The sequence below is a fragment of the Mesoplodon bidens genome (assembly GCF_964165515.1).
Source record: "Mesoplodon bidens genome assembly, chromosome: 2".
In the NCBI taxonomy this organism is placed as follows: domain Eukaryota; kingdom Metazoa; phylum Chordata; class Mammalia; order Artiodactyla; family Ziphiidae; genus Mesoplodon; species Mesoplodon bidens.
This window is the reverse complement of record NC_138177.1, coordinates 33,942,164-33,964,670: the sequence shown is the minus strand read 5'-3', so window position 1 is coordinate 33,964,670 and position 22,507 is coordinate 33,942,164. Positions and strand designations below refer to the sequence as shown.

At 35.0% G+C, this 22,507-nt stretch overlaps 1 protein-coding gene across 3 annotated transcripts in view; it reads left to right on the top strand.

Annotated features, from left to right (window-relative positions):
* The window catches only part of COP1 (COP1 E3 ubiquitin ligase), a 228,051-nt gene that overhangs the window by 61,488 nt on the left and 144,056 nt on the right, over positions 1-22,507 (top strand). For 2 of the 3 annotated variants that reach the window (XM_081225451.1, XM_081225450.1), the window contains exons 6-8: positions 4,064-4,132; positions 16,372-16,431; positions 17,151-17,227. In XM_081225451.1, the coding sequence (XP_081081577.1) occupies positions 4,064-4,132; positions 16,372-16,431; positions 17,151-17,227 (206 nt within the window). The remainder of the gene's footprint in view (positions 1-4,063; positions 4,133-16,371; positions 16,432-17,150; positions 17,228-22,507) is intronic. The other variant, XM_081225452.1, reaches the window with a different exon arrangement.

The following is a 22,507-nucleotide window of genomic DNA, read 5'->3' as shown; positions in this document are numbered from 1 at the left end:
TGACTAGAGTTTCTATGCTGTATTCTTCTGTACCGTTTTATTTTCCTTCTGTTGTTTATATATTTTAAAAATGTGTCTCTTAACTGTATGTAATTGAGTTTTTAATGCAATCTAGTAAGCTCATTTATTCAAATGCTTAAGTTCATTTAAATGTAATATATAATAATTATCAATGTGGTCAGGCTTGAGGTCTACCATGTTGCTATTTGTTTTCTGTTTTTCCATATATTCCTTATTTACCTTTTCTCCTTTCTTGCTTTCTTTAGAGATCACTGAGTTTCCAGGGTTTCATTTTAGTATACCATCTTCTCTATTTTTCACATATTGCTTATTATTGTATTTCTAGTGGTTTCTCTAAAGATTACAAAATGCCTTTTTTACTTTGCACAGTCAACCTTGAGTTTATAGTATGCCACTTCAAGGTCATTGTATTCACAGTCAACACTGAATATACAGTTGACCCTTAAACAATGCAGCTATTAGGCATGCTGACCCCTGTGAAGTTGTAAATCCGCATCTAACTTTATAATCAGCCCTCCATATCCATGGTTCAGTATCCATGGATTCAACCAGCTATGGATCATGTAGTACTGCAGTTTGTATTTATTGAAAAAAATCCATGTATAAGTGGACCCATGCAGTTCAAACCTGTGTTGTTCAAGGGTCAACTATATACCATTTTATGGAAAGTGCAAGACCTTATAGTATTTCAATTTACCAAGCTCCTGCCTTTTGTGATTCAGATTATATTATAAACCCCACCAGTTATTTTTTTTTTAAACAGTTAATAGTCTTTTGAAGAAATGATGCAAAAAAAGAAAGAGACCCTTTTAAACCAAAATATTTACCCTTTGAGATGTCGCCATTTTCTCCTGTAGATGTGAGGTTCCATCTGAGTCATTTCCCTTTTGTCTGTATAATTTTCTTTACTATTTCTTGTATAGATGATAGTTTTGTTCTGCATAGAAGTCTAGATTTTTTTTCTTTTAACACTTTAAAGACATATTTTCATTTTCTGTTTGCTCCTTTGTTTCTGATGAAATTTTCAGTCATTCTTAATCTTCTTCCCCTAGTGTATCCTTTTTAGCTGCTTTTAAGATGTTCTTTTTGACATTAGTTTTCAGTTTGACTGTGATACTCCTAGCTTTCATTTATCCTGCTTGTGTTTCACAGAACAGGAGGATCTGTTTGTTGAACATGTGAACCATTATTTATTCAACCCTGTGCTCTCTCTCCTTTTCCTTAGGATTCAAGTCATATGTTTTATTGTTTCATTTTTTAAAAAGAATTTATTTTATTTATTTATTTATTTAATTTATTTTTGTCTGCGTTGGGTCTTCGTTGGTGCGTGCGGGCCTTCTCTAGTTGTGGAGAGTGTGGGCTACTCTTCGTTGCGGTGCGCGTGCTTATTGTGGTGGCTCCTCTTGTTGCGGAGCATGGGCTCTAGGCTCACAGGCTTCAGTAGTTGTGGCACGTGGGCTCAGTAGTCGTGGCACATGGGCTTAGTTGCTCTGTGGCATGTGGGATCTTCCCGGACCAGGGCTCGAACCCGTGTCTCCTGCATTGGCAGGTAGATTCTTAACCACTGCACCACCAGGGAAGCCCTTTATTGTTTCATATTATCCCACATATTTCTGATGCTCTTTTTATTTTTTCTCTCTCTGAATTGGGTTAAGTAATTTATATTGAACTGTCTTTGAATTCATTATTCCTTTCCACTGCTCTGTCCATCTGTTCCTAACTTCATTCATAGTTTTTTTTTTATTTCAGACTTTTTATTCTTCATTTCTAGGTTTACACTTTGTTCTTTCAATTCTTTTCTAATTCTCCATTTTTTCGCTCATTTTGTCCATTTTCTCAATTCTTTTTTTATTTTCTTTTTTTATACAGCAGGTTCTTATTATCTATTTTATACATATTAGTGTATATATGTCAATCCCAATCTCCCAGTTCATCCCACCACCACCCCCTTTAATTCTTTAATAATATAGAGACATATTTTAAAGTCTTTTTTGCTCATTCCAGCAAGTGGGTCACCTGTGAATTTCATTCTTTTGCCTGTGTTTTTTTTTTTTTAATTATTTTATTTATTTATTTTTGGCTGTGTTGGGTCTTCATTGTGGTGCATGGGCTTCTCATTGCAGTGGCTTCTCTTGTTGCAGAGCACGGGCTCTAGGCATGTGGGCTTCAGTAGCTGTGGCATGCAGGCTCAGTAGTTGTGGCTCACGGGCTCCAGAGCACAGGCTCAACAGTTGTGGCACACAGGCCCAGCCGCTCCGCGGCATGTTGGATCTTCCCCGACTCGGGCTCGAACCCATGTCCCCTGCATTGGCAGGTGGATTCCCAACCGCTGGGCCACCAGGGGAGTCCCATTTTGTCTGTTTTTTTCTCTTGACTTTTCCTGCTTCTTTCCCTGTCTTGTAATTTTAAAGTTGTATTCAAGAGCAGTACAGAGACTAAAGTAGTTAGTTAATACTTTCTTCCTGAATGGTCTTGCCTTTTCCTTTGTCAGGGAGCAAGGATAAGAGACTGAGCTCTTTGGTCTAATAAGTAATTTAGCTGAGTTGGTGCTCAGTTGTTGCTTGAGCTAGTTTCAGTTCATTGAAAGTGAAGTGGGGAATTCTGTGGCAGTCCAGTGGTTAGGATTCTGTGCTTTCACTGCCGAGGGCATGGGTTCAGTCCCTGGTCAGGGAACTAAGATCCTGCAAGCTGAAGTGGCCATGCTTTTTTGTAGTATGTGCAAAATCTCAGTGAGTCTTCAAATTTTTCTTATCAATCTATAAACATATAGATTCCTGGAATCTTTTCTAGAGTAACAGAATCATACAAAATCCATCCCAGTGTCTATTTTAAGAAATGCCTCAAATAATTCTGTTGCATAGCCAGGTAAATGAAAGTTTTATTAATCTTTCTTATTTTTGTTTGTTTTAGAAATGCTCCACTGGACTTTTTTATTCTTTTAAAATATGTATAGGAAAGTTAGAATTGTAGTTGTTCATAAACCATGTCTTATTGTTATTCCACTTTTAGCTTTTGATATTCTTTTTATGTATATTTATCAGATGTAGCTGAAATTCATCGGTTCATTGTGTACATTTTAAAACTAAAAGGTATCTTTTTGTAATTTTATTTTATTTTATTTTATTTATTTATTTTGGCTGTGCTTGCAGGATCTTAGTTCCCCTAACAGGGGTTGAACCCACTCCCTTGGCATTGAAAGGGCAGAGTCCTAACTATTGGACCACTAGGGAGTTCCCCTGTAATTTTATTTTTTGATAACAAAATATGTTAAACTTATAATTACCATTTATCTGTTATATCTTTGTTTCTGTTACCAATGTGTGTTATTTACCCCCCTCCACTTGATAATATTAAAATTTTCTTTTAAAATTTTTGAGTTTTACTGAAATCTTTCATAGAAATATATTAATTCTCACATCTGTGTGAGTAAGTAATGAACAGAAATAGTAAATTAGATTTCTGAAAAGCATGAATTTCTTCCTATTTATTATGTTTCTTACACCCCTGCAAGTTAAATTCTTATGGGGAAAGTGATTTCAGTGTCTAGAAAGTACATTGGCTCCACTATGTTTTTGTTTTTTAAATTAAAAAAAAATTTTTTTGGCCACACCACACACATGTGGTATCTTAGTTCCCCAACCAGGAATCGAACCCCCACCCCCTGCTTTGGAAGTGCAGAGTCTTAACACTGGACCACCAGGGAAGTTCCTCCACTACAGTTTTTGTCTTGATGTTTTATTAGCTTGGTCAGGGAAGAGAAAGCCAGGACAGATAACAGAATTGCCATTTCCCATAAATAGTTTTTTCTGCATGGTCGATGAGAAATGTAGTTGAAAACATCTGTTTTTTTCAAGTTAGTTTTAGGGGAAATGGCTTGCTTTTAAAAATGCCAATTAGCAAGTGGAAAACGACTAAATAGAAATAAGAGACTAACTTAAATGGATGAATTAGGTTGCTTCATACTGATTATACTGTGGTGTTAAAGAAAACTTTGAACTCAAAGTTATGTTTTTAAAAGAACAATTATAATTTTCTATTATAGGAATCACATGCAGCCCAACTACAGATCCTTATGGAATTCCTCAAGGTTGCAAGAAGAAATAAGAGAGAGGTATATTATTTTGTGTATTTTACGTAATGTGTCATTTACTATTGTTGACTCTTCCCATTTTTTCTCCATTTTTGTGAAGGCATTTCAGGTTAAAATTTTTATTTAAGCATTTAAAAGCATTTGAGTTTTCAGGAGTTTTATCTTTTTTAAGCTTTGTTATTTTAACTTCTTTTACGTTTACAACTTGATATTTAAAAAATCCCTTTTTGGAGGTGTGCTAAAAAGTTTTCTATAGGAGTGAATATAATGATGTTACCTCAAAGCTATAAAGAATAGATAATAGAATTATCAAATGGCAGCCTAACTTTCACCCTGAAAAGAAAACGTAGGAAAATTTAGATAATGAAGTCTTAAGTAGAGAGGGTTACAATTTTCCTGTGATTAAAATACATCTTGGTGAGGGGAAACAAGTAAAAATATAGCTACCTATTTAGAACTTGGAAAGTGTAAGTCATGCAGGATAACTAAAAGATAACTTTTTATTAATAATTTTATAACAGAATGTCCTAATTTAACATTTATAAGATTCCTCAGTCATTTCACAATAGTATAAAATATGGGAAAATGAAAGGCAAAATCCTGTGGTCTTGGTAGCATGCTAAAATAACTTTGAAAACTGTTTAATATTTAAATTCCCAACTGTTATATTTTTACTTTCAGTTGTCTAATTAGGACATCTTTTACTCAAAAAAATATAACCATATTTGTTAGGTTCCAGGCCATCTTTATTATTTTTGAAAATAAAAAGATGAGAACTTGTTTTGATGAAGTACTTTAAGTGTGCATTGCCAGAACTTTACATTATCTTAGTTTGATATTTCTGCTTTTTTTGGACTGTTCATGATGTCTGTTTTTAACTTTTTCTCTCTTTGTTCAGATTGGATTTTTCTGTGTTATGCTAGTGTTGATAGCTAAATGTTCTTTACCTGGTTTATGATTGTATTTTTCTTTAACTTTTGCCAAGGTAGCAGTTGTGACTTTAATGTTTTAGTATCTATTAAAAATTACCTTCAGTATGAATTTGAGTTTTATATATTCTTCTTGATTTTTAATTTTATTTTTTTGGTGGGTACTCTAACTTCAATTTGCATAAGAATAACCTGAGGATCTTCTTAGAATCCAAATTCTGATTAAGAGGGTGTGTGAGCCTGATAATCTGCATTTCTAGCAAGCTCCAGATGATGATGCTGTTGGTCCGTGGACCAAACTTTGAGTAACAAAGCTGAACATTTTATAGCATACGGAAACAAAATTATTAATTCAGTATGTACACTCAACCGTCTTTGCTATAGCAAATTCTTTGGAAAAGTGATAATATTTTATATTCCGTACATACCTTCTCTCCTTTCAAAACAGAATGTGAAATTGTTTTGCAGTAGTTTTATGTAGTTGTTTTTACCTTCGACTTTGAACTCATCGAGTGAGATTTGGTACATAGGAAATAACTTGATAATGAATCAATTAAGTGAACAGTCCAAACATATGGATATCTGGGGGTTAAATGAAATGGATGATCACTATGTATGATCTGAATTATTTAAGGTTTTCATTAGCCTCTGAGGTTTTTCATACTTCTCTAGTGTCTGTTAATGCTTTCAACATATTTAGATTTGAAATTTTCTCAGGTAAGAAGGATGCAGCATATAACTATAAAATAAACAACTATGAATGTTCTGGGATTTTTACTAGCAAGCTGATAAGTTAGCCCGCCACAGTTTTGTAGATGCTGGCAGAAGACATGAGACTTCTGGGTTGGAAATAAAGTCTTGACTATTCATGGCATATCTGGCAGCATCAGCTTCATGACCTGCAAGTCCCTCAGGGGCGGTTTAGAGATGGGCCTTGGTAGATTCTGCATATACAGTGGATATATATTACAACCAAAGAACCTTGAACTTTGGAAACCCCAGTCTTTTAAAGGGGTCTGCTAGCAAATCTGTTCAGTCTTTGCCCTGCAGGGAGACACTAGTTTTATTGATCAGAAAACAAATCTGCCCTCTCTCCTGGAGGAAGTCACTATTTCTGTCTTGCCAGGGTGTTCACTAAACAAACATCCTTGAAAAGATAATTTGGAACAAAAGTTATCAAAAGATGTGCAGAAATGGGAGAGATCAATGGAGAATGTTTCCCAACGATAGCTCTTCCTTGTTATATTAATTTGTCGTCTCTCTGATGCGGTGGCCAGTGGCCTCCAATAACTCCTTCTATGATATTGCCTTTGATCACATAGCCCTTAGTATCAGTGTTCCTATATTTTTGTTATTATGTCTGGGTTAATTGTGCTTTAGAATTTTTCAGCTTGAGTTTAGTTTGAATCTTATAAGATCCTTGTGAATGATGGATTTTTTTTCTCTCTTGGATCATATTTTCTTATGATAGGCAATTTAACCTAGAAACATACTGGTTCCAAGTACTTCTGGATATTGGTGCCTCTTAATATGCAATGATTATACTGTTGTTAATATATTTTGGTTTTCTTGTTTTTAGTGTATCCATAATTGAGTGATTCTGAGTATATCAGGTTTAACTACACAAGGGACTCTGAGGAGCTAGGTTAACAAAGTTTTAAAACTTTGAAAATTTGGAGCTAGGTTAACAGACTTAAAAACTTACCAGTTACTTTGATTAAATTTCATTAATTTTTCTGTGATTGGGGTCAGGTACACTAGTGATTTGGAAATAGTAAACTTTAGTCTAGAAAATGTAGTTGATTAATACCTCATGATTTAGTACAGACAGAATGAAGTGAGTGGTTATTTCTTTTTGCATATATTATAAAGTATATATTTGTGTGTTTAGTCCTCAAAATGAATATGGTTGTTAAAGGTCTTATCTCCTGTAGTATAATTTATACTTGAACTTATTCAAGCAAAATACAGACTGACCAGGAGACAAACTACTATTTCTGATTTTTTTTCCCTAAGATTAACATTCAGACTTTGAAAATTAACTTTGTGATTTTATGCTTGACTTTTAATTGCAGTTATGATGAGTCTAAACCAAGACTCTGAATCTGCTTTTTAGATTTAACATACTTATTTGTTCCAATGTCACATCTTGCTGTTAGAGTCCTACATTTAATTTTTATTTGTGATTTATTTTTTTCCTTGACTCTCCTTTGAATATTAAGAGAAAGGAATGTGCAAGGCACATAGTAGGCATTTTCATTAGTTATCTCTTTTTGTGTAACAAGTTACCCTCAAATTTAATGGCTTAAAAACATCATTTAATATCTTGTGTCAGGAATCTTGGTGCAGAGTAACTGAGTGCCTTTGCTCAGGGTTTCTCACCAATCTACGCTCCAGGTGTTGGCCAGGGCAGCAGTTATCTTAAGGTTTGACTGGGATAGGAATGCTTCCCAGTTCACTCGTTGGCTGTTGGAAAGAGATACCATATTCTTACCACATGGGCTTCTCCATAGGATAACTTACTGTGTGGCAGCTGACTTCCCTCACAGGGAGCAAGAGAGGGTTTTGAAGACAGCAGTCACATGCTTTTTGTAGATTAATCTTGAAAGTTACATCTCAACAAGTGTTCTGTTTTTTCCATTAGAAGCAAATCTTTGGGTACAGCCTATACAAAGAGAGGGAATTACACAAGGGTGTGAATTCTGAAGTGGGAATCTTTGAAGGCTTTCTTACAGCCAGCCTACCACAGCACTTAATAAATATATGTTTTTAAATGAACATGTTATTCTTTCTTCATGGTCAGATTGAACAAAAGGGCTTTAGTTTCCATGTAAAAGCCAGTCTCCTCTGTGCAAATTTGTACCAGCATTTGAACAATTGCCTTATATTTCATACGATTTAATTTTAAAATACACTTTTGGATATTTGTGGTACCTATTTAATTCATTGTAATAAGACAGTTTTGATGAGTCTTGGTTTCCTTTTGGTTTTGTTTGGAATTTTATTTTGAATATTTGAAAGAATTGAATTTTACATTGTTTTTATATGAAATAAAGCACAGAAAAGTTCGTAAAACTAATTTACAGTTTAAAGATTCATGGTAGAGTGATCATCCATGTAACCATCATCTTGATTAAACAATAGATTTTTGCTAGGCTTCCTGAAGCTCCCTCCCTACCCTTTCCAGATTATAGCCTTCTCCCTTGCCCATTAGGTAGTCAATATTCTGATATTTATGGTAATCACCTCTCTGTTTTTCTTTATTCTTTTGATGCCTAAGTATTTATAAGTCTCTTCTTTTGAACTAATATAAATGCACTTCTGCATTATATAATGTTTTGTTCTTGTCTTTGGCTCAGTGTTAAGATTCATCCCCATTGTTGTATATGGCTATAATTGATCCATTTTTATTGTTGTATAGTATTCTATTAAATGAATACACCCCATTTTTGTTGTTGATGGACTTGTGAGTTGTTTCTGATTTTGAGCTATTTACAAACAATGTTACTATCTTATATATGTATCCAGGTATATATTAGCATATATCTCTATGCTACATATGTAGAAGTTGAATTAATGAGTCATAGGATATGTATATCTTCAAACTTAATAGTTAATGCCAAACAATGCCTGAGTAGTTGTATTGGTTACTCTTCCTACAGGCATTGTAGGAATGTTCCTGTTGCACTGTATTCTTGCCAGTACTTGGTGGCAATAGACTTTTTTCAGTTTAGCAAATCTTAGGATATGCATTGCTATCTCTTTGTAGTTTTAAGTTGCATTTCCCCGAGACCAGTGAGGTTGAGTACACAGTACTATGAATCGGCCATTGGGATTTTTGTGTATGTGTGAAGTACTTGTTTAAAGCTCTGTGCACCTTTTCTATTTAGTTGATTTTCTTATTGGTTTATTGTTTATATATTCTAGATAAAAGTTCTTTGTTCTATCTATCTATCTCTATATCTACTTCTCTATAGCAGATCTTTTACCCCTCTAATTGGGCTGCTTTTTCCATTGTCTTAATTATGTCATTTGATGAGCAGAAGTTTCTGTCCATAATAGAGTCAAATTTATTACTCTTTCCTGTTATAATTAGTACCTTTTATGTTAGGTAAAGAATTCTTCTCCACCTGAGGTCATGAAGACATTTTGCTATATTACCTACTTGAATCTTTACCTTTTATTTTTCATACTCGCATCTGTAATCTACTTGGGAATTTTTCATATGGATGTCCAGATGTCCAAGCATCCTTAATTAGAGAGTCCATCCTTTTCCCATTGCTTTGAAATACCACATCAGTCTTACCTCATGTGTCCATACATGTGTGGGTCTGTTTTTAGGCTCTCTTCTGCTCCACCGGTCTGTTTGTCTGTCTTTCTGGCAATACCACATTGTATTAAATACTAGAACTTTAAAGTAAGTTACTATTCTTTTTTAGGAAAGTCTCAGCTATTCATGGCTCTTTGTATTTCTCTATAAATATTAGAACCAGCTGATACATTTCCATGGTACACCTGCTGTGATCTTTATTGGGATTACTTTGACTCCATAGATGAATTTGGGGACTATCTTTACAATAGCCTTTGAACATGGTATTTCTCTCTGTATATCTAGGTCCTTAAGAATGTCCTTCAAAATTTTGATATTTTTCAGGGTATTATTCTTAACACATCTTTATTTTAGAGTTGTTCTTAGGTCTTCAATCATTTTTATGCTATTGTAAGTGATGTCTGTGTCTTTAATTTCAGTTTCTTACTATTCGTTGCTGGTATATATATAGAAATGCAGTTGATTTTGACACATTTCTTTTGGTATCCAGCAACCTTGTTAAAATCATTAATTCTAATAATTTGTAGATTATTTTATGTCTTCTGTGTACGCATCATCATCTGCAAATAATAACAGTTTAGTTTCTTTCCTTATGATCCTTATATCCTTTATTTATTTTTCTTGTCTTACTCTGCTGGCTAGGACATCCGGTACAATGATGAATAGAAGTGGTGATAGCGGGGCATCCTAGTCTTGGTGCTGATCTCAAAGTGAAAGCTTTCGACGTGTCACCATTAGGTATGATGTTTTCTGTAGGTTTTTGGTAGGTATTTTTTTTTTTATCATTCAAGGAGCTAAGTTTCTATTCCCAGTTTCCTAAATTTTTGTGCAGTTGAGATGGTATTTTTTTTTCATTATGTTAAACTGGATAATTACATTGGTTTAACATTAAAAGTCAATCAACTTTGCACCTAGGGTGACCAACTATCCTGATTTGCCCAAGAGTATTCTAGTTTTATCACTGAATGTTCTGCATTCTAGAAACCCGACCAGGACAGTTGTTTGCCCTACTTGCCTTCCTTATTGCATCTGTATTAATTAATGAGATTGTTCTTTAATTTTTTTTTACACTGATCCTGTCCAATTTTGTTATAAAGATAGTTTTATCAAATGAGTTGGGTAATGTACCATCTTTTTCTATTTTCTGGAAGAATCTGTATAATCTAGGTTGGATGTCTTTGCTGAATGTTTAAGGATTTTGCTGGAGAAGCTATCTGGACCTGTTGTTTGCAGAAGCTTTTAAAGTATTGATTCAGTTATTGCTTATTCAGAGTTTTGTTTTAGATACCATTTTTGACATGTTATACTTTTTCTAAGCATTTTCTGTTTCATCTAAATTTTCAAATTTTTTGGTATTAGCTTGGTCTTAATACTAAGTTTTTAATGTCCCCAGAGTTTTTAGTGATGTCTTTCATTCCTGACTCTGCTATTGGTGCTGTACATTTCTCTCTTTTTTCTTGATCAGTTCTTGCCAGGGATGTAACAATTTTGAGTTTTATCTAGGAACCAACTTTCAGTTTTATATTCTTTATTTTGTTTTCCATTTTATTAATACCCTCTTTATAATTACAGTTTCCACCCTTCTACTTTCTTTTGTTTTATTTTGTTGTTTCTTTTCTAATTTGTTAATTTGGATATACATATTAGTATATTAGTAGGCAGACTTTTTTCTAATATAGGCATTTGAGGCCACAATTTTTCTTTTAGTTGAATCTAATAATTATGGTATGGCATTTTGTTTGTTATTCCTTAGTTCAAAATAGTTGCTAATTTTCATTATAGTTTTTCTTAGGCCTGTGGGTTATTTAGAGATAAACTTATTACTTGGATGTGGGGATTTTCTTTTTTTTAAATTATGGATTTCTGTTATAATTGCATTGTTATGAGAAAATAATTAGTGTTTTTCTTAGTATGATATTTGCATTATCACCCGTTTGTTCATTAAATTTTGAAATATTTGTGTTTGAAAAGAATGTGTTTCCTGCCATTGCATGGTGTGGTGTAAAGTTTGTTAGATATATGGTGAGAATTTTTTGCATCCTTACTGAGTCTTTGGTTCCTTGTTATATCACTTACTTATTTTAGGTGAGTTTCTTATAGACAGCAGAGGTTTTTCATTCACTTTGCCTGACTCAGCAGTCTTAGAATTTTGTATTTAGGCCATTTACATTTAATGTAAATTTAGAGTTTAAGCCTGCCATTTTATTATTTGTTTTATGTTTCTTTTCTCTTTTGATTTTTTGTTCTTATGTTTTTTCTTTAAGGGTTACTTGAATGTATTTATATATTTTTAAAGACTTTGTTTTTTAGAGCAGTTTTAAGAATTGAAAGGAAGCTACAGAGATTTCCCGTACACGCTATAGTAATATGCATTTAAGTTTCTTCCATGTCTTTTCATGGATTGAGAGCTCATTTCTTCTTAGTACTGAATATTATTCCATTGTCTGGATGTATCACTATTTATCCATTCATTTTCTGAAGGACATCTTGGTTGTTTCAAGTGTTGGTATTATGAATATATAGCTGCTCTCAGTGTGTTTTTTGGGAATCTTAAGTTTTCAACTCCTTTGGGTAAATACCGGAGTGTAATACTGGATCATATGATAAGAGTATGTTTAATTTTTTAATAAACTGCCAAACTGTCTTCCAGAGTGGCTGTACAATTTTTCATTCCTACCAAGAATAAATGAGAGTTCTTGTTGCTACACATGTTCGTCAGCTTTTGGTGTTGTCAGTGTTCTGGGTGTTGGATGATCTAATTGGTGTACAGTGCTTTCTTTTTTTTTTTGAGTTTTTTTTAGTGCTTTCTTGTTTTTATATCCATATATTAATTTTGCTACTCTCTTTTTAACCAACTTTTTTTCTGAAAGTGTATCAGTATTCTTTTGTTCAGTTTTGAATATGTCAGATAATTGAAGAAGTCTTGGCAGCTATAATGTATTCTAATTATATTAGCTCTAAAAATCAAAATACTGAATTTAATACTTAAGCATATTTTTATCAAATCATAGTGATGGTCAAATAAATGAGTGCCAATGATACCTACCTGCACCAAAGCTAATGTCAATAAAAGGGGGCTCTGTTTTTTAATTCTTTTATGTTTTAGTCTTAAGGGATTCTGAGACTTTCTTCACTTTTTAAATTTAAATTTTTAAAAAATTTTCTTTGGGTTTTGGTACAGTATGCTGTGTTAAGAGAGTGCTTGCTGTTGATGGCTTAGGACTGTGTTCTCAAGCAGCATTTCTCCATCTTATGTATTTATTATTATTATTTTTAGTAGCCCCCAAACTCATAATAGTGTTAAGGCAGATTTGATCCAGAGGTTGGTCTATTATCATTCCCAATTTGTGATCGATTTTCATTTAGATAATGACAGTTCGGCTTTATGGACTTCCTTCATATATCTCCAAAAGATTCTTGGACTCTGATTCATGCTTTTATTCTAGATTCTGCCTCTCTGGCTTATGAAACATACTTGCAGAGTGAAGTTAGCCCAGTTTTCTTTCTTCTTTTTAAAATGGTTATCCTTTGTCTTTCTTCTGTTTCCTTGTACTATAATGTCTTATAGTGATGCCTGAAAGGAGAACACTTGTTTCCATTATTCATCACCACTCTCCATATTTTTGGCCACCAAATGTGTAGGTCATTTCTCACACCAGTTTTCCAGTTCTCTTTGGACACCAACTGAGTGTCCTACAGTTCAATTCAATTCAGTTCAATTCTATCTAACACTGTCTACCTGGAGTTAGCCCCGGATTCCACTAGTTAAGGACTCAGTCCCACAAGACTGAGCTGCCCCTTCAGATGAAAATTGCAAGTCCAGGAAGTCATATGTGCATCTGACCTACTGGCTATAAATTGGTAGTTCCCATGTCTGCTTCCTTGGGTTTGATAATTTGCTAGAATGGGTCACATAACTTAGGAAAATAGTTTACTTACTAGATTACCAGTTTATGGTGAAAGGATACAACACAGGGGGCATGGAGCTTCCATACCCTCTCCAGGTGTGCCATTCTCCAAGCATCTCCATGTGCTCACCAACCTACATGTTCACCAACCCAGAATCCCTTTGAACCCCTTAAGTTAGTGTTTTTTATGGAGACTTCATTCCATGGACATGATTGATCGGCCATTGTTGATTCAACTCAGTCGCCAGCCCCTCTCTCTTCTCTGGATGTTAGAAGGTGGGGCTGAAAGTTCCAACCCTCTAATCACATGGCTGGTTCCCCTAACAACCAATCCCCATCTGGAGGCCCTACAGGAGGCTGTATTTCTTATTATAAATCAGAAAAACACAATGTTTTAGAGCTTTAAACTTTTTCAGAATTTCGTCTTGAAATGTAAACACCTCGTTTAACATGTGCTCTCTAGTTTCCATTCTCTGAAATTAAAAAAAAAAATTTCTTGTCTTGACACCTTTTCAGACTTTTTCACACAAGTAGGTTACATCATTTTGTTTTATCGATACACTATACCTATGTATTTATTACGGCAGCCCTTGTACCTTGGTTGTTTTATTTTAAATTGAACCATATGAAATTGCTGCTTTTGGAAGTAAAAATTGTTTGGACATTGGTAGTTTTATGTAGTTCATCTAATATATGGCCTTCATATATAGTAATGGATGTATTATCCAGCAAAGCTTTGGGGCACTGGAAGGATGGGGCATTATCTTCAGAGGGTTGGGCATTAGCATTTAGTATTTTGAGATTTAAGGTGATACTGGATTTTTTTTCTTGGTACTTCAATTGCAGAAGTGGAATGAAAATTGTTAATTTGATCTTAACTATGTATTATGTATCATACAAGTGATATTGGCTGTCTCTGGATGTTGATATTTTAGATGTTTACTTTCACCCTTCTCTTTAAATGTGTTTTGAAAACAGTCATACTAAAGACCCCATCAGCATTTGTTTAAATAAGGATTTCAGCAGTGGAGCATTTCAAGCTAATTAAATGAAAAAAGTTAAGGGGTGACCATGGGATGTTTTGCTGAGTTAGAGGTTAGGATCAACGGAGTCGAAAATGGCTATGGACCAAAAGGCAAAAGGATTTAGTGATGGTAGGAAATAACTGGGATATTTGTAGATGTCTTAGATCTGTTGACAGTGATTTGGCTGCTTGGACTGAGCCAGACCAGAGTGTTTTTTATGTTAGAGTGGAAGACTAATTATTGGAAATGGCCAATGAATGCAGTAGAAGTGGAAGTCCCCATCTAGTCTGGGGCATGAGAAAATTTATCACTTGACTAACTTTTATCTGAAAGAGTTCCAAGGCAGACTGTGTCCTTGAGGGAGAGCAAGGTTTAAGTTAAGGTAGGTGTATTGTGTGAAAAATTTTAGGGTGGAATAAAATTTATTAAAGTAGATGGAAGAATTGAAAGAATTTGACAATGCTAATCACTTTTTTTTAAAACTCCCTCCCCCTGTCCCCACCATGGTTTCTGTGATACTGTGCTATCTTTTCTCGTGGCTTTTGCCCTTGCCCTTATTGATGGTTGACATAGAGCTGCTCCTTCTTCCTTTGCCTATCTCTTAACCGTTGGTGTTCCCTATACCCAGTTTTTGTTCTCATCTCTTCTGACTGTACTGATTGACATTGGGTGATTTCATTCATTGTCATAAATTCAGATTTATTATTTCCCTTTCTCATAGCTTTTAGGTCTTTGTGTGTTTTATTATTTACTCTGTTTATTCTGTCTTTTCCCACTTTTTTTCCACCTGGCAAATTACTGTTAGTCCTTCAAGGCTCAGCATTTCATTTAATTTCAGATCCTGTTTCAGTTATCCAGTTGCCTTTTCCCTCTCCCCAAGTTTTCCATCTAGGTTAGGGGCAGTCTGTGTACCTTTAATTCTTTGTACATACCATCATCATAATGTTTTCTATGATATTTCAACTATTGGTTTACTTTTTGCCATCTTCCCTAGACTGAGTTCCATGAGGGCAAGGGCTAGAGTTTTCTAAATCCTGTTTTTCACAGTGCTTAGCAAAATGCTTAGGATTGGCAAATATTTGAATTAATATGTTATCAATTGTGTATGTATTGCCACAGAAGAAAAGGTGCTTAAAAATCTGTTTGTCTGCCATGTATTTGCTGAATAATCTTGGACAGGCCACTTAACCTTTCTGTGCTTCATTTTCCTGTGTAGTAGTTCCTATTTCACACCTGGCAATAAATACTATTACATAAATATTCATTATTGTTATTTTACATTTTAAAAATTGGCTCAATATATTTGGGTTAGATTAAGACAGCCACTTATACATAATAGTGATAGAAATTTAAATGTGATGGTGTTTCTGAAAAGCAGTTTTGTTTTATGCAGTGAAGATTTGCTAACTATTTCTTTTGATCGAATAATTTCATCTTTAATCATCAGTGAAATTTGAAATGCAGACTCATATGTTCCAGAATTACTTATGATAGTTTGCAAACAACTTAAACCTCTGATGCTTAAATATATTGTTGAATGTGATGCAACAATTAAAATGTTTGCATTTTAATGGTGTGGAGGAAGGTTATGGTGCAGTAGGTAAGATATCAAAGATAAAAGATTATCTTAAATATGTTTTAAAAAATGCTTAAGAGGCTAATTTGTGATTGCTTTGGGGTGGTAGAATTTAATCTCTGAGACTTATTTTTAAAATGGGGTTAACTGACATGCTGACATTAATTGCTGACATAAATGAGGTAATTTGAAAATTCTTCGGATGTCTTCTGTTTTTATTAAGTCATATTGTCATTGTTGTTCATCTTTAATATTTTATTATAAAGCCAATCCTTGTATTAAAGAAAATACTGTTTTCTTAAATATTAAGTCTTTACATTTACTTTTTAACATAGGAACTTACAGCACTTTTTGTCTGCAGTATTTCACCCTGACAACCATTAGTGCACATTTTCCTAGAAATCATTTTGTAAACGTTAAGTTATTTTATGATTGTGGTGATGCTTGTGTGGTTTGGTTTAGGCTTTTTATTTCCTCCTCTCTAATCTACAGCAACTGGAGCAGATTCAGAAGGAGTTAAGTGTTTTGGAAGAGGATATCAAAAGAGTGGAAGTAAGATATCAAGAATTTCTCACATCTCTAGTAATTTTCCAATTTCATGAAATTTTTGCTTTTGCTTTAAATTGCTGCATTAAATTTATGGGATTGGTCTCCATTGTATAGAAAGTCACAGTAATAATTTATGCAGTAATAGTTTATTAGGAGGCCTTTTCCTCTAGTTAATGATCAAAGTTAGAGCTTAATCCATTGTTTACTAGGAAGCTAATATTTGAATCAAGAGGAATGCTACTTTTCTTAATGTTTGCAGAGAATATTTTTGAAGTAGAGAATGACATATCCTGTTTTTCTGTACTTTGGAGAGTTGAACCTAATGATCCAGTATCCATACTGTCATATTTATCTTAATATTTATCAATAGGGTCTCATCTGGATTAATGATTAGCTAGTTCACTGTTCACATAGTGTACTGTACATCTCATTCAAATTATTTACATTTGTCTTTTTCTGCATTCGGTAGCTTCATTAGTGATGAATATTTATTAAAGTGTTTCTGGTTCTTTAAGAATGTGTATCATAGAAAAGGCTTGTCTCTTAACTTTCAGATATCCTTGCTTTTCTACTCTGTGGAAAGGAAGCCTTGAGAAATTTGGTTGTTGAGACAAAAGGGACTGATAAAACCTGGGATTGGAAAGGAATATAATATCATAACTCCTTTTGATTTATACATCTTCTCTTTGGAGTGTCTGTAACTCTACTAATTGTGCTTCCAGGAAATGAGCGGCTTATACTCTCCTGTCAGTGAGGATAGCACAGTGCCTCAATTTGAAGCTCCTTCTCCATCACACAGGTACAAAGCTTGAAACTTGTAATTGCTTAGGATTTATGTTACAGAGTGCACATATGGTATTAGTCCTTGGGAGCCTTTTCCATGTAATGTACAAAAACCCCTGAGAAATTACTTTGGTCATGATCTAGAAATGAGATTGAGATAGACTCTTTCCTTAATGCTTTGAATTTTCATGTCAGGGACAGTTAGTGAGTAGAATATTATAATACTGTGAATTCACTGTTGGATTAAAAGTTTGGTGGATTTCTTAAAATAATGGCAGCTTTAAATACTTTGTGAATTAAAATCAGATGACATTAGAAATCTATAATTGGAGAACATGAAATGGTAATATTAGGGAAGAATTAGATAAACTAATACCTTTAACTTTTCCACTAACTGCTTGAATTTTCTTGCAGATCTCATTCCCAGATTTAAAATGAGGCCATTAGATAGATCTGTTAGTTTAGATATCCCTGGTATTTTCTTTATAACTCCCCATTATTAATTTGTCTTCCCTTCTGTACCCTCTATTAGAGCAGGAATTACATTTGTCTTACTCGTGACTGTTTCCCTAGGTTTTTTTTTTTTTTTGTGGTACGCGGGCCTCTCACTGTTGTGGCCTCTCCTGTTGCGGAGCACAGGCTCCGGATGCACAGGCTCAGTGGCCATGGCTCATGGGCCTAACCGCTCCACGGCATGTGGGATCTTCCCGGGCCAGGGCACGAACCCGTGTCCCCTGCATCGGCAGGCGGACTCTCAACCACTGCGCCACCAGGGAAGCCCCTCCCTAGGTTTTTGAGTAGCAGTAGTGACTGGCCTCCTTCAGTAAGTTTTTGTGAAATATAGTGAATGTCTGCGGTCCCTATATAGCTCTAAAGATCTATTTGAAATATCTACTACCTAAAATTTGAATTTGAACTTTTTTGTTGTGTTCAAAGCAAGAACAATTTTACATGTTTTTAACTTGCTAATCCACTTAGGATAGTGGTCTAATGTAAGCTTTTCAGACAGATGATTTTAGGATAACATGGATTATCAAGCAGTCCAATGACAGTGCAAGAGATTACACTAAGCTTTAGAGCCATTGTCAGTTCAGGAAAGCTATTTTAGATCTAGTTTGGGACAATATTTGGGGAAGGGGCACAAGGGATATTCAGTTAAAGAACATTCCTGGGATGTTTGATATTCTTCATCAGACATTTTATGGAGAATCCTCGTGAGTGCTAGGTGATTCTGGGGTCACTTTACCTGTGTAATTCAGCTTGTTTTTGTCCATATTTTATTTTCTTTAAAACACTTGGGAATGACTCAGCTGTGGGATATTATCTTTAAGCTTAACATTCACTTCCTGATATACATGGAATCTTTGTCAGTGAAATATTTATTATGTGAGTGCATGCAGGCAAGTAAAAGTTGTCATATATCACAAAATCTTCTCTAATAAACTGATAGTTCTCATTGTCATATGACTCTCTGTCATAGCCTTTAACAGTAGTGTTTCTTTCTATCTGTGTGTCCAGGTCTTTGTTAATCTTACTGACGACTTTTAATAACTTGTTGACAATATAGTATTATATTCATTTAACTGGCTCTGTTTATTTAATGCCTCTGATGCACTGGGCACTGTTCGAAGTGTTGAATCTAGCTGGCAAATATCCTGCCTTTATGGAGCTTACCTTTTGGGGTGTGTGTGTGTGGAGGTTGGGGCAGATGCTAAATAAGCAAAAATATAATATAGTAGTAGTACATAACATGTAAGTAGTACCCTAGGAAGGAAATTAGATGTATTAGAGAGCTGACACATGAATGAAGTGAAGTGAAGAGATAATAAAAAGTCATGGGGGAGTTTTGAGTAGGATCTGTTTTAGATTTTAAAATATTTACTGGGGCTCCCATCCCATGTAGAGGATAGAGATTCTGTGTCCCTCTCAACCCCCTGCCATTGGAAGCTAAGAGGAACGTTAGGAACATTGCAAGAGTCCAGAAGAGAGGAAGTGGTGGAATTTTATTGGATTTTATAGGATTTTATTGGTGGAAGAGAAGGGAAGTGGTTGTATTGTAAAGTAAAATAGCTGATCTCATAAAACATAGAGGATTTCATGATGTCTATGAAAACTTTGTTGAATCGCTAAAATCATATGGAACACTATTGTCAAATGAGATTTGGGCAGAGGTGAGACTGGTTAACAGTTGAAGATGAGAAAATAGACAAACATGACATTTTCTTCAAAAGAGTGTTTTGATATTTTCTTGAAACAAGTAATTTGATTATCACTCAAGGTTTGAGAGAGACACTTGGCAAAATGATGTGGCTTTAAATATTCTTGGGAAATGACCCTTAAGATTTGGATGTGAAATTAAACATGGGAAGAATGTTATGTAATACTATCAATATTTAAGTTTTTTTTATTTTTAAGAAATAGATGTAGTTGAATTATAATTTTTCCCTCATAATTATTAGCTTCATTATTTAAATGCCAGACAGATTTGTTTTTATTTCTGTTGATCATAAATTTAATTCATTTTTTAAAAGATGCATCCATAAGTTTAAATTGTAAATTGCTTAGTGAACTTTTTCTGTGGTGTAGACCAGGGATATATATATATATTTTTTGCTTTATAACAAATTTAATCAGTTATACATATACATATGTTTCCATATCCCCTCCCTTTTGCGTCTCCCTCCCACCCTCCCTATCCCACCCCTCCAGGCGTAGACCAGGGATATTTATAAGTAAAATATATAGATAAGACATTTATATAAGACACTTTTGATTATATTTAACTACTCTATCTGGTATTTTTGAGACTTAATCTTTCATTTGTGCGTCTGTCATATTTTTTTTTTTTTTTTTTTTGCGGTACGCGGGCCTCTCACTGTTGTGGCCTCTCCCGTTGCGGAGCACAGGCTCAGCGGCCATGGCTCACGGGCCCAGCCGCTCTGCGGCACGTGGGATCTTCCCAGACCGGGGCACGAACCTGTGTCTCCTGCATCGGCAGGCGGACTCTCAACCACTGCGCCACCAGGGAAGCCCCCTGTCATATTTTAATAAATAAATAAATAAATAAATAAATTTGTTTATAGCTGCGTTGGTTCTTCCTTGCTGCGCGTGGGCTTTCTCTAGTTGTGGCGAGCGGGGGCTACTCTTCGTTGCAGTATCCGGGCTTCTCACTGCAGTGGCTTCTCTTGTGGAGCACGGGCTCTAGGCGTGTGGGCTTCTGTAGTTGTGGCGCATGGGCTCTGTAGTTGTGTCTCGCGGGGTCTAGAGTGCAGGCTCGGTAGTTGTGGCGCATGGGCTTAGTTGCTCCATGGCATGTGGGATCTTCCCAGGCCAGGGATAGAACCCATGTCCTCTGCATTAGCAGGCAGATTCTTAACCACTGCTCTACCAGGGAAGTCCCTGTGTGTCTGTCATTTTTGACAAAGGTCCAGATGAATCAAAATGAAGGAAGAAGCAAGGGGTCACTTTATGGATGTTAGAAGTATTTAACTATTATAAAGAATATATATATATATAAATATATAATGGTGAGTTAGTACCTTGTGAATTTGTATATTTTATCATTTGAGTGAATAAAGTAGTAAAATTCAAGGAATTTGATATTGTGTAATGGTTCTTGGACTAGGTTAAGAAATTCCTCTTTAACTCACCCACACAACTCTATGCAGTTATACTTACCCCCGTGACATGCCCCCTCCCTCAAGTCATTTTAAAAAAATGTGTGTGATGGGGAGAGGGTGGGTGATGGTTAGGGATGGCTTTTTGGTATAGTGGATGAAAATGGACCCATCTTCTCTGTTATTGCATATTGGGTCTTTGGCTGTATTATGACCACTGACCAGAGCAGTGTTAATGGCTTCTTCTTCACATATTAATGCTTAAGTTTTTGGTACTTCTGGGCAATTATTATTGGTTTAACTGCTTTGTTTTACTTGGGAAGATAACTTTTAAAATTTTATTTTAATATCTATCTATTTATTTATTTATTTATTTCATTGTCTTTTATTTATTTATTTTTTGGCCACACTGTGTGGCTTGTGGGATCTTAGTTTCCCAACCAGGTACCGAACCCTGGCCCTTGGCAGTGAAAGCGTGGAGTCCTAACCACTGGACCGCCAGGGAATTTCCTAAGATAACTGTTTTTAAAACATAGGAATTGAAATGTTCTTACGGTCAGGTCTAACTCTAATCCTTACAGATTTGTTCCTAATATATTATATATTTTAAACAAATCTTCTACATAAACCTACAGAGTTTTTAATATAACATTTATTTCCCTTTATTGAGGAGGGGAATTATACAATATAGGAAATTCTCCATACACAGCCTGACCCTATTTTCCATACAGTAAGTCTCCTACATCCGAATGAGTTTCATTCCTAGAGAGGATTCGTAAGTCCAATTTGTTTGTAAGTCCAACAAAGTTAGCCTAGGTACCCAACTAACACAATCAGCTATATAGTACTGTACTGTAATAGGTTTATAATACTTCTCACACAAATAATACATAAAAAACAAACCCAAAAATAAAGAAAACATTTTTCGTCTTATAGTACAGTACCTTGAAAAGTACAGTACAACAGCTGGCATACAGGGGCTGGCATCAAGGGAACAGGCAAGAAGAGTTACTGACTGGAGGAGGGAGAGGAGGTGGGAGGTGGTGGAGCTGAAGGATCGTCAGCAATAGGAGTCGGAGGGCAAGCTGCTCACTCCTGACCTTGATGGCACAGGTTCTGGTTCCTTGCTGGATTCAATTCTATCTACTCTTGAAAAAACGATCCAGTGATGTCTGGGTAGTAGCTCTTTTTTTCTTGTCATAGATGACACGGTAGCACTGGATTGCATTCTGAATGGTAGCTGCAACCTTTGTGTAGCATTCTACATTTAGGTCCTATGCCTCAAAAACTAACAGTGCCTCCTCAAAGAAAATCCCTTTGCCATTTCCTGTATCGTGAATCTCTTCGGTTCTTCAGTTACTTCTTCTCCCTCTTGTTTCTCTTGGTGATTCTTAGTGGTACCAGCTACATCACCACTGCTTTTACCATTGCTTCTGGACATCCTGGGCTTGAAATAAAGATACTGTTCTACTGTACTCTATACAGTACTGTACAGTAAAGTAAACAAAAGCACAACCACTTATAGAGGAGGCATGCGTGTGACAGTGTACACCAGACACGTGAACTAACTTATGTGATTGGACATGCGAACACATGTTTGCATCTTTGAAAGTTTGCAACTTGAAGGTTCATATATAGGGGACTTGTATTTCCAAGGTTAGATGATTATGAACAGCTCT